The sequence below is a fragment of the Notamacropus eugenii genome, chromosome 4, assembly GCF_028372415.1.
Source record: "Notamacropus eugenii isolate mMacEug1 chromosome 4, mMacEug1.pri_v2, whole genome shotgun sequence".
NCBI lineage: Eukaryota > Metazoa > Chordata > Mammalia > Diprotodontia > Macropodidae > Notamacropus > Notamacropus eugenii.
Window position 1 is genome coordinate 13,306,903 of NC_092875.1, and position 12,244 is coordinate 13,319,146.

Consider the following 12,244-nt stretch of genomic DNA (forward strand, 5'->3'; position numbering starts at 1 on the left):
TCAGGCCCGGGAACATCCCCAGGTCCTCCCACAGCTACACTTTTTGCTCCAAGGGGAATGGGGAACCCAGAGCCCGGGCAAGTCAGCTTCATTCAGTGTCCTCATCTATAAATGGGAGGAACAGTGGCATTCGCTCCCCCGACTTTCCAGGAGACACAGAGCACTGCCTAAACTCTCAAACACCCTATTGAGGTTAGTTACCCTCCTTGTGGAACAGGCTACCAGCTTGCCCAACCCCATGGCATGGCCCAGAGGCACCCCAGGAACCCCTCTGCTGCTCCCAGGCTGGGGGCTCAAGTGTTTTCAAAGGTCACAAAAGAATCAGGTCCAAGAAACACTTACAGGTATCGCGGCCGTTTTTTGTCTTTTCGGTTGCAGGCTGGAAAAAAATTAAACAGATGATGTGAGAAGAAAGGACAAAGATGAAAGCGAGGCACTGCACTTGACCACGTTTGTCTTTTCCAAAGTCATGCCTAGGCTCCCCACATTAGCTAATCCTCAGTCTTTCTGCCTAAGACGGCTCATTTCAAAGAGGCCCTCAAAGACCACAGGCCAACTAGAACCTGGAACTTCCAACAGAGAAGGACAGATGCCCATGCAAGGCCTCAGATCTTAGCAAGGCCTGTGCTCGGATGAACCGCTCTCGATAAATCAACACAGGACAGGGACATGAGAAGGAACAGGCCAATGTTCAGCCTCCACGAGCTCTGAGAGTTCTTCCAATTCAGACAGGAAACTTTACTAGAATTCTAATTAACCCCTAAAGCATCTGCTGAGACTATTGGTGTTGGCATCCAGTTCTGGAAATTATAATTCTTTTTTAAAATTCTTTTTAAGTTTCAGTTTTCAGCACTGATTTTTAGAAGATTTTGAGCTCTACATTTTTCCCTCTCCCCAAGATGGCAAGTGATCTGATACAGGCTATACAGGTACAATCATATTACACACATGGAAACTATAAGTCTAAAAAAATGATTTCAACTCAAATCCCCTTGTGGGTATAAAGAGGGGGCTTCATCAGGGTAGGACAGCAAGTCTCAAAATTCTGGGTCTCAGGACCCCCCAAAAAGTTCTTAGTTATGAGGGTTCTATCTATAAATATTTACCATATTGGAAATTAAAACTGATAAAATTTAAAAATATCCATCAATTCATTTAAGAACACTAAACACATTAACATTTATGTTAACATAAAGAACAAATTTTAATGAAAAATAATTATACTTTCTAAAACGAAAAACATTTCATGGGAAGAACGGCGCTGTTTGTACATATTTTTGCAAATCTCCTTAGTGTCTGGCTTGCCGGAATACAGCCAGTTTCTTCTATCAGCTTCTGCATTCAGTTCATGTGCTCTGTCATTTCAATTGTAGCAAATGCAGATATACTTCTGCTACTTCAAGGAGTGGTTAGAAAAGGGAGGAGGATTTTAACAGATAAATAACACCTTGTTTACTAGGAAAGTAAGTTTGAGTTCAGGGACCCCCGGGGATGAGCAGAGCACACTGGGAGAACAGTGGCTGCTGGGAACTCCCAAAAGACAACTCTGTGTCCCAAAGTCAGCACACCCACCCTGAAACTCACCACCTTCGGGAGCTGCCAGGGGCACTGAACAGTTCCAGGAACCCCAGCCAGTACGTCTTCCTAACTATCCAGTTATTCAAGGCAAGGCCAGGGAAGGGAGGAGAGGGCTGCAGAGGAGGGCCAGAGGCCCCAAGGAGAGGCTGGTGAAACCTACCTTTCTTCCCGCCAGCTTGATTCGTGGGGTGAAGCTGTTACAGAGATGCTGACTCTTGGAGGTATAGAAACTGCAAAGAGCAGAGAGAGGCCCATTAAGCTGATCCCATTATCCCTTTGGAATATGGCAAAGTGAGGCTGGAGCCAGGAGGGGGTCTGGGGCTGCCCCCCCTCACACTCTGGATCAGTCATTTCTGTCCCCAGGGCACCTTCTCCAGCTCCCTGAGGCTGTGCTAACCACTCCCTCCCCCTCCTCCTCCTCCTATCACCCTCCAGTCCCATAGAGGTAACACATCTTGGTCGGGGGGAAGAGACCCTCTACTCCAAGTGAGCCTCGTCTTCCCAGGCCGAGGAGGGTAAGGGTCCTGTCTTTGATTCTGATGCCCATGGCTCTTAGCTCAGGCCAGGCCCATGGCAGCTGCCTAATGAATATAGGCTAATCTGCTAAGTAAAGGTTTGCACTTAGAGACCCCTCGAGATAACAGAAGCTACAGGACTAAGCCCTCCCCCAATCCAGAAGTGAAATGTTGCTTCAGATACAGGGAATTCCCAGGCAAGGAAAGACTCTCCACCAAAGCAGGTCAGCACCTGCCCTGAAACCTGGGGTCTTTGAGAGCTGCAGGGAGCAGAGGGTCAGCAACAGGCCTGGGGACAGGTCAGGGCTCTGAACCCAAATCTCGCCGACTCCAGAGCTGCCTGGGCTCCACTCAGGAGAGTTGCAGGAGCTGCTGACCGGGCAGACCACAAGCTGGGATCCAGAGGGACCCTACAGAGCCACAGCCCCTCTTAAGATGCAGGCCCAGGCATCCTCCACACGCTGACTTTAATCATTTTGATCTCTTTATATTTTCAATCCCCCATCGACCTGGGCATGTTAAGAAGTGGGGTAGCAGAAGGAGGCTGAACATGGATGCAAGAGATTGGGATGATTTCCAAACTCTGGACTGACTCAATGGGTGACTGCAGAGACCACGTTCCCCTTTCGGGGCCTACATTTCAACAAGATAAAGGGGAGGGGTTGGACAATCTCTAACATTTCCTGTTCTAGGCTCCCTTCTAGATAATCCCTGTCCTAGGGCCCCTCCCAGTTCTGACATTCCCTGTTCTAAGGGCCCTCCCAGCCCTACCATTCCACAGTAAATTTATTACATAATCTATGTTCACAGTCACTTGATTCAGATAACACATAATTTTTGTCTCTAGAAAAAAAAGGCTTTCAGTTTTTAAGAACAATGCTGAGACCACTCATCGGACTAGGCCCTTCCAGCCACCCATTTTTCCATCACAAATGGATGAACAGGAAGGAATCCCACATCACAATCATCATCAAGGTGAGGAACCAGGCCGGGCTGATCTGCTGGATTCCCTGTGTCTGAGGAAAAGCTCATCGAATCCACAAGGGTTAACGATTCCTGTCTGGGCCTCTGCCTCATGGGCCTGTCTACAGGGCCCTTTGGCCACAAAGGGTGCCAGCGTGGCTCACCACCTAAGGCTGCACAAGTGTTAAGAGGGCCATTTGACAGATTTAACAACTACGTCACATGGCTCAGAACTGATGGATGTGACCCTGGACTCTGACTCTGCACCCTAGCATTTTCCCTCTGCCTGTGGCCTGTCCTAATCATTTTCATTCCTGCCCTCACTTTGCCCAGTGGATCATTAACACCCAGGCTCGCTATCCTTACAGTCCTCGGGCTCTGAGGGGGCCAATTTCCCCAGCCATCCATGCCTGTAGAAGGGCAGAGATACCCCAGGCCAGGCAGCCAGCACCAGAATCAGGGACCCTGGAAAGTTAGGTCCTCCCCATGTGCCTTGCTTTCCTCATCTGTAAAAGGACGAAAGGACGACCTGCTGGGGGTCCCTCTTAGCACCACAATCTGCAGCTCTAGATTCTAGAGAGAAATTCCTGAGCCATGAGTGACCACGGGGGTCGGGGAGGCCCCCACCCAACATTCTCTCGAGGACAAAGCTCTTGGAAAGCCAAGAGCGTCTCAACTCCGTCCTTGCATCCCCAGCCTGGGCCCAGGATGCTGGAAGGGGCTTCGTGAAGGCATGCCAGCTGATGAGTGGGTCAGCCTGGCAGAGTCCAGGCCTCTCTGCTGACCCTCTTGGGGCTGGAGCATGAGTCCTGGGGCTTTCTGCAGGTCTCTCCAGGCCCAGTGGCTGCCACCTGAGGGACCCTCCAAAGGCTGCAAGCACAGTCTTTTAGACCCTCGCTCCTCCCAGGATCTCCAGGGCAAAACTACCTGTGGTTTATCCAGTGAGGGATATTGTAGTCATCTCCAAGACGAGAATCCCGAGGACCACTTCGATTATGCAGCTGAGAGGAGAGAAGGAATTACAGTGTGGAACAACCTCCACCCCACAGCATAAACTCCTTTAGAGGATTCTTGGTCCCTAATATAAAACCCAAACTCCTGCGCTTGGCATTCAGGACTCTAGGCCTGTCCAGCCTCCTCTCCTGCTGCTGCCCCTTGAGGACAACACTGTGGCCTCCCTCAAAGACACCCTCAGCTTTCCCATCTCCAGGCCTTTGATCATGGCATTCTTCAGGACGAGAATGCTGGCCTCCTGGGAACTTCAACATCCCCCAAGGCCCCAGTTGCTCCCACCACAGAGTACTGGGGATTTGCCTCTGAGTCCCTGTTTCCCACGGTTCCTGACCTCTAAAGTGACAGGCACTCTCACTGTCACCTCTGTCCTTCCTGACTTTCCCACTTAATCCCCTTAATGACAGAATGCCTTCTGTGGATTATCCCCAGTTTATCCCACCTGGAGCTTTTCTGTCCAGAGTTGTTAGCATCTTGCCTCCCCCTCCTTAGACAGGGAGCTCCCTGAGGGCAGGGTCTGCCTTTGGCCTTTCTTTGTGACCCTGAGGCTTAGCACCATGCCTGGCACCCAGCAGGTGCTTAATTAACGCCTGTTCACTCGAAGATAAAAGACAGTTTCCCAGCCTCCTTACCTTAAACAGTGGCACAGCATGCAGTGGCTGCTCCCCCATACACACCAAATCCACACCGATCCCTAGGAGAAAGAACAGGACCCTTTCTGTCTGTCGCCAAAGAAGCTAACAAGCAAAGAGTCTGGCACTGGCTCAGAAAGGTGGGGATGCTTTCCTTCTGCTCACTCCCCACCCTGGCCCATGCTGGCCTGCCATGGTCTGGAACAGTCTGGCCTCCTGAGCTTCTTGGGGGATGGAGGGCCAGGCCTCATCCCCGGAACTCTGGGCTCTGTGCAGAAAGGATGGAGCCTCACAGACTGGGGCCTCTCCCCTCACCGCAGGACCCTGTCTAGCTCCCTCCCAACACGGTCTGTGTTTATTTTGTGCTGCTTTGGAACGTACTAATCTAGGTGCGTGGGGTTGCCCTTAAGGTAACAGAAAAAACTCATAGTTCTGTGGCCCATAGGCACAGTGGGCACTGAACAAGTGCTCCGTCCCAGAGCCAGCTCAGGGGATGGCCTCAAGGTACAGAGTGGTGAAGGACAGTCAAGAGGCCAAGCCCTGGGATGTTACCATTATCAATCATGCGCTGCTTGGTCAGGATCATGAGGAGCCGGTCCACTTCAAACACGCCCACCCCAGGGGTGATGACCACCGACATCTGCCCCGTCCGGTCAAAATTGCGGTTGATATAGTGCTTGTCAAACACTGAAAAACAGCAAGTATGTACAGGACCCACGACTTAGGATGGAGCCCCTGACATCCTCTGGACTGGCAGAACTTTCAGGGCTCCAGCAGCCAGGGAGGAGCTCATTCACAGGGCATGGGGACCCTGACTTCCTGTCCCTGAAACAAGCCTCGGGAAAACACCCCCAGTGAGTGCAAGGGCTCTCTGTGGACTCCTGAGGGACCCTGGGATCTCAAAGGCCACATCCACAGGGACAACTTCCAGCTGGGCCAGTGTGCCTCAGCAGAGACACAGGAGCAACTCAGGTCAGAACACATAAGTTCAAGTCTTCCCACTGAAGCCTACACCACCTTTGGGACCTTAGACAAGTCTCATCCCCTCACTGGGCCTCAGTTTCCCTCCCCTGAAAAACAAAGGGGTTCAGAGGTCCATGCCAGCTCCAGGACTAGGATCTTAGGAAGCTTTCAAATGAGGAAGGCAGCAGGAGGCCTGGAAGGGCCTACATATCTGTTGCCTGACAAAGGCCCAGGCTGGAAGGAAATGGTGAACAATATAGGAAAGGCAGTGGTAGCAGCAGCTCAGGGAGAGAAGAGAGGGATCACATGGGCAGAGGGAGAAGCACGCAGACAAAGCCCCAGCCCTTTTAGCATAGATGGCCATGCTGGAGGCCTCTGATCTGCTGGAATCAGAACTTTCATTTCCAATTCAAAGATCTACTGTTCGTACTTTGAAAAAGTAGCAACCAGCCCACAGGACAGGGGTTCCTTCATGACAGCAGTACCCTGGCCCCCCTCCTGCAGACCCCCAGCTTCCAGCAACAAGCACACACGTACACATGCACTCACACATGCATGAATGTTCCCACCCAGGACACATGGGTCAAAGCTTGCGCCTTCACCACCACTAATTCCAGAAGGGCAGAGGGAAGCCCAGCACGTGATGTGGGCGGGGGGAATTTGCAGCAGGCACACAGGAGGCTACACTGCTCGAAGGCTGGCAGCTCTGGCTGCCTGGGGCAGGGGAGCATTGCCAGCTCTACAAAGGGTGGCCAGGGAGGGTTTCCACATGCTGGAGAGGTCTTGTCCAAGCAGCCCAGGCTGTGGCCACGAAGCAGGCCCCAGAAGGATGGCCACGTCCAATCCCAGCACAAGGATCTCATCTAAGCATCACCCTTATGGCCCAGAGCTTGTGCTCTAAGGCCGTGCCCACTGCTCACTGCCCAGGCATGAGGCTCAGGATCTCTGGGGCATCCAGGAGGCACCCAGGCTCCACACTCACCATTGAATGACAGATTAATAGCCTCCAAGTAGTTTCCTTGGGCTGAGGTAGAATTGTCACCTTGAGGAAAGCCCTCTGTGCAAAGAGATAAAAGACAAAGTCAGCCCCCACATGACTCGACCACCAGTTACCAACTGACCTTCAGGAAGGGAGAAAAGGTGTCATCCTCCTCTTCACCCCCATTTCACAGAAGATTGAGGCTCCATGACCCAGTGGAATCAGTTGCCCAGCCAACAGTGACGGCCTCTCAGGTCATCCCCTCTACCCCAACACGCCTCCAATGAGGGTCTCACGACGAGCTGGGGCAGCATGAAGTTATGGAGGAGGAGGAATCTGCTCCTAAGTCTGTCCAAGGGCCGAGTGGAACAAAACTCAGCCCCTCATCAAACAAGTTACAGAGAAGAGAGGAGGACAGGGCCGTGAACCCACGGCTAACACAGCTTCCATGTCCAGCTTCCACATCCAGCCTCCACATTAGGAGATCCTGTCAGCAGAGGTCCTCCCCTCCACTGACTAGGCCAATGACCCACGCACAGTCACAAGGACGCAAGGGCCAAACCAGTCACTGCTCACACTGCTGACGTGGTGACACACACCATGCACACCGGGTGTGGCTAGCCTCATGATTCATCACCAGGACTCAACATGAGGCTCTTCCAAGTGGGGACCCAGCTATCAGAACCCTCAAGTGCCCAATAACTGCCACACCCCAACAGGGTACCCAAGAAGGGTCTGCATCACGGGGCTACCTCTCCCTCACCACTCACAACGCCCCCTATAAACCATACTCCTGAAGGCAGAAGGCACAGAGACAGTGCCAGGCAAGGGCAGGGCACACACAAGGCTCACAGGAATGAGCTACCCAAGAAATAAATGAGCTGACCCACCGCCAACCTGATGTTGGCCAAAAGTAGAAGCAAGAGCACTGACAAAGACAGCGACAAAAGCTACTGGGGAGTGACAGGTGGTACCTGCTTGCTCCAGTCGCACCAGCACCGGGTACTGGACAAAGAGCTTCTTAATGGTCACTAAGAGCGATGTCCACTCTTCTCGTCTCTCGTTCTGAACCACCACCCTGCAGGAAACACAAAGGGGGCAAAAAATAGGCACTAGCCCCTGGCCCCAGAGAAGAGATGGGCTCCAAGCCTTGTGGGGCACTGCGGGGCAGGGCTCAGACCCATAAGACTTCCCTGCAAGGACTTCACTGCTTTCCTCATCTAAAAAACAGGCCTGGATCTATTCCATGAGCCTTCACAGCCTCTCCAGCCCTGAGCCTTGAAAGCCAAGATCCAAAGGAGAAGCTGGAATCCCTACCATCATGGAAAAGTCAGAGCTGGAGCACCGAGGTGCCCCGCCCCCGCCCTAGGCCTCGGCTCAGTCTAAAATACCCCATTGACCACATGGCTTTCAGAAGTGCTTCCTAGGGCCAGACCAAGACAACAATCTTTTGCCTCCAGAGGCTCAGCAGCCGCAACTAAAGCCAGAGCCTTCACATGAAGGCAAGCCTGAAGCCAGGGGGCTCAGGCACGTTCTCTGCCAGCCTCTGAAGGACTATCACAGAGATGGTCTTGCAGCACAGAAAAGTACAGAAAGGCAGATGCTCACACCATGCAAGCAAACACTTCTGGCCAAAGCTGCCTGAGAATGAACCTACAGAGAGGCCCAAGGCCTGAGGGGAATGAGCTCCCCATCCCTGGGGTGGCATCCAAGCATAGTCTACCAGACATGTCAGGGGCCCTGGCAAGGGAGATCTCCAGCACTTCTGGGAGCCCAAGGCTTTGACCTTCAGAAGCAGGAAGAAGGTTCTTAGGGAAAACAATCTGTTCATAAAGAAAACTGAGACAAAGAAGTGCCAGCCGCAAGCTGAAAGCAGCGCCCTTCTCCAAGATTACTACTACCAACTTTCTTTTAAAGGAAAATCTATTTGGGGCAGAAGCAGATGATCTGATCTCACAAATGACTGAAAAAATATGCAAAGGGAAAGCAGGCTTTTTAAATAAAACCAAAGTGGGATGTGCCGGCCATTGAAAACACAAATTAAATGAAGCGGCCCAATGGATACCACGCTGTACCTCAGGAGGACTTGAGTTCAAACCTAGCCTCAGGCCTTGCCTTCCTGGGTGACACTGGGCAAGTCAATTCACTCCTGCCTGCCTCAGTTTCCTCATCTGTAAAATGGGGTAAGTCAAAGCACTTACCCCCTCCCCAGGCTGAAGTGAGGGTCAAACGAGACGATATTTGTGAAGCGCTCTTTATGCCATCAGTGCAAACATCATAAGAAAGCTGAAGGAAGGGGTGTGAAGAGCACTGGGGCCATCCACCCTGGCTTCTTGTGTCCCTACTGCTCTGGGACACACAGGAGACCTCCAGAAATCCAACCGAGTCAGTTTTGGGCCTCCCCACTCACCCCCACCCCAGACAGCTACAGGATGCCACTGTACACACAGCGCTGGGCCTGGAGCTGAAATACCTGAATTAAAATCCAGCACCAGACACTCACTAGCTGGGTGACCCTGTGCGAGTCACCTAGTCTCTGTTTGCCTCAGTTTCCTCACCTATAAAATGGGAACCATAAAAGCAGCTACCTCCCAGAGATGTTGAGAAACAAAGGAGATGGTACCATTTGAAAAGCACTCAGCCCAGTGCCTGGCACACAGGAGGTGCTTAATAAAGGTCTGTTTTCTTCCTTCTCATATAGCCATCCTGCCTCCTGCAGAAACATTCCTGCTCTCCTCTCCCCATTCTGAGCCTAGGAATCAAATTCAGAGGCACCTCCTTGACCTGCTCTGGGACTAACTCACCATCCTTTGCTTACCTCCGGGACCACCTCTCCCCTTCATGGACGTCTACCAGAAGGGAAGATGCCCGAGGGTAGGGGCATGTTCTGTATCTGTGTGGCGGCCAGCACGTGCCATCTGGTTTGGCCCATGAGAAGCCCTGAATAGCCACCCTTTATTTCCGTCTTTCTTCCCTCCCTTCTTTCCTTCCTTCCTCTCTCCCTCCATCCTTCTTTCCTTCCTTCCTCTCTCCCTCCATCCTTCTTTCCTTCCTTCCTCTCTCCCTCCCTCCCTCATTTCCTTCCTTCATTCCTCCCTCCCTCTTTCCTTTTTTTCTCTCTTCTTTCCCCCTTCCTCTCTCTCTCCCTCCATCTTTCCTTCATCCTCCATACCACAAGCCCAACAAGGGCAGGAAAAGGCCTTGGCTGCCCCTTGTTTCTCCATGCCTCCCCCTCCCATTCCAGCTCTGTGCTCCACACACACCAAAGGCACAAACAGAGGGGCTTTTAGAGTCATTTTGTGTCAGGAAAGCTTCTAGTGCTCTCATTCTCAGCTCTTTGTTCCCAGAATCCTGGAATCTAAGCCTCAGGAGGGGCTTTCTGCACCACTGCATGAATCCCTGAGCCATGATCTGTGACAACTGGTCTTCCAGCCTCTCCCTAACACCTCAGGGAATGTGGGAGAACCCAGAAACATCATGAGCATCTCAGAAAACGGCAGCACCACCAGCTGGCCAAAACCTACTTGTAAAAATCTTCATAGAATCTGCCTTCATGATCCTGTCGAATTGAGGCTCGGTGTGTCTCAGGAAACTCATCTGAAGTGGAGAGAGCAGAGGGAGATACTCCATTAGGAAGGGCAGAGGGGCCCTCTCCCTGCCCCCTCCTGTCCTGAGGGCCAGTCCACAGCAGAGTAAACTGGCTAGAAGGGACCCACCCATGGCCCTAATTGCACATTAATATGCCTCTTAAGATGAGCTCCAATTAGGGGAATCCCCAGGTCACTAGTCACGGATCCAGAGATGGCACCATCAAACACATACCCCAAAGAGACCGAAAGAAAGGCCTTCTGCCACCCACCACGATGGCCAAAGCAGTGCCCACTGCACCATCCATGTCAGTAAAAACCAGAAATAGAATGGGTGCCCATATACCAGAATATCATGGAATCTGACTGTGACCAAAGTCATATAAGGACTTGAGGAATTAAGAGAAACCCAGAAGACACATGTGACCTGAGGCAGAGCCAAGGAAGCAGAATCAGGACCAGACACACACGGATGGCAAGAACATAAATGAGAAGGTCGTGTGCTGAGGAGCTGAAAGGACCATGCTCAGGACCTCTCCCCTCTTCATAGCAAAGTGAAGGCCTATGGGGGCAGGATGCTACATCCACCATCAGACCCAGTGCAGAGTTGGCTTAAATGATTCTCTCTCCACAAAGGGAGGCCAGTGGTGGAGGAGGGAGAGCCTGCAATATGTTTGGGAAAGACTATAATCTAAAAACAAAAGGTATCAATTAAAACGATTTTTAAAAATTAAAACTTCACCACAGCCAAAAGTAAAACTTAAATTTTAAAAAATAAAATAAAAGCACTTCAGATGCTCCCCTGTGTACACTGAGAAGGAGAAAACCATTTGTGCACCTCGTTCACTTTCCCCAAACTCTCCTTTCTGGTCTGGCTCTCACAGCTGGGGGCCATGAGCGAGTCCAGGCAGGGCCTCAGGCCTGGTCCTCTGACCCAGGAAAGCATCCTGGGCCCCTCCGAGCCTCCCTTCTCTATCCTGTGACCCATCTGCTCTCTGACACCAGACCACAAGCTCCATAAAGGCAGGGCTGGTGTCTCGGGTTCCAATCTTGGCCTCAATTGAGCAGTGGGCAAGCATTTAGTATTAGAGTCAGAGATATTCAGGATGACCTGTGTGTCCTTGCCCTAAGAGCACCCATTGCATTCCAAATACTAATGGGCCTGGGAGGCAGACAGAGGTCCTGGCCTTGAAGAGGCTGCCATCCAGCCAGAAGCCAGTGAGAACCCGAAGCCTGCAGAGATGGGCCAAAGGACACCAGCAAGGGAGGCTGGAGACAGACTCACCAATCGATTTTGCATCATAGAAAGTCCTAGAAAACAGGACCACAGTCACTTCATGGCTACAATTCTTTTCCTGCACAAGAAAGAGAAGAGTGAGGAGCAGCTGATTCCATAGGGTCCCTGAATGGAGCACTTTGTGAGTCCTGGGGAAGCCTCTTCCAGGGAGAAGAAGGGTCTGCTCTCCCAGGCCACACCACAAAAATGGGGGGCAGGGTCAGTCAGTGTGAGATGCTGGAGGCAGGGACAGAGGGGGAAAAAGCTGTGGAGGACAGTGGCTTTGCGGTTCTGCCACAAGACTCACTATTTGGGCCATTTTCCTCATCCCCAGCAGAGCTGGCAGAAATACAGGGATTTGGTCAGGATTGCCACTGGTCTTTGGGGCTCCCAACCCACTGCTCGTGGAGGTTCCTGCTTAGCCAGACTGCCAAGAAGTGAGAAGATGTCTGGGAGGGACTGGCTGGGCAAATAAGAACCCCGGGGTAATACAGTGGGTCCCTGGCCAGGTTACCCCCCGGCACAGGAGCATTTCCAGCAAGCTCTGAGATTTGGACCCAGGCCTCTTGCCACCAGGACATGTGCCCAGCTCTCTTTCCCCCTGTGTGATCTGGGTTAATGTTCCCCTTTCTTCCTCTGTGAAAACGTGCGCCCTCTGGCCAGCCCAGGCTGGTGCCTCCCTCCCCCCACTTCCACTTGGCCAACAACGGGCCTTGAGAGGCCCAGCCAAGCACTACCTC

The 12,244-nt window shown here is 52.1% G+C and overlaps 1 protein-coding gene across 8 annotated transcripts in view; it reads right to left on the reverse strand.

Moving 5' to 3' along the window:
* Positions 1-12,244, reverse strand: part of DEPDC5 (DEP domain containing 5, GATOR1 subcomplex subunit) — a 112,167-nt gene that overhangs the window by 60,344 nt on the left and 39,579 nt on the right. For all 8 annotated transcript variants that reach the window (XR_011965236.1, XM_072599851.1, XM_072599854.1 and 5 more), the window contains exons 11-19: positions 11,514-11,583; positions 10,166-10,238; positions 7,616-7,719; positions 6,645-6,719; positions 5,252-5,386; positions 4,700-4,761; positions 3,984-4,057; positions 1,739-1,808; positions 343-379 (exon numbers count right to left, since the gene is read on the reverse strand). Coding sequence is in view for 7 of the 8 variants with exons in the window: in XM_072599851.1 (XP_072455952.1) it covers positions 343-379; positions 1,739-1,808; positions 3,984-4,057; positions 4,700-4,761; positions 5,252-5,386; positions 6,645-6,719; positions 7,616-7,719; positions 10,166-10,238; positions 11,514-11,583 (700 nt within the window). In the remaining variant the exon portion in view is untranslated. The remainder of the gene's footprint in view (positions 1-342; positions 380-1,738; positions 1,809-3,983; positions 4,058-4,699; positions 4,762-5,251; positions 5,387-6,644; positions 6,720-7,615; positions 7,720-10,165; positions 10,239-11,513; positions 11,584-12,244) is intronic.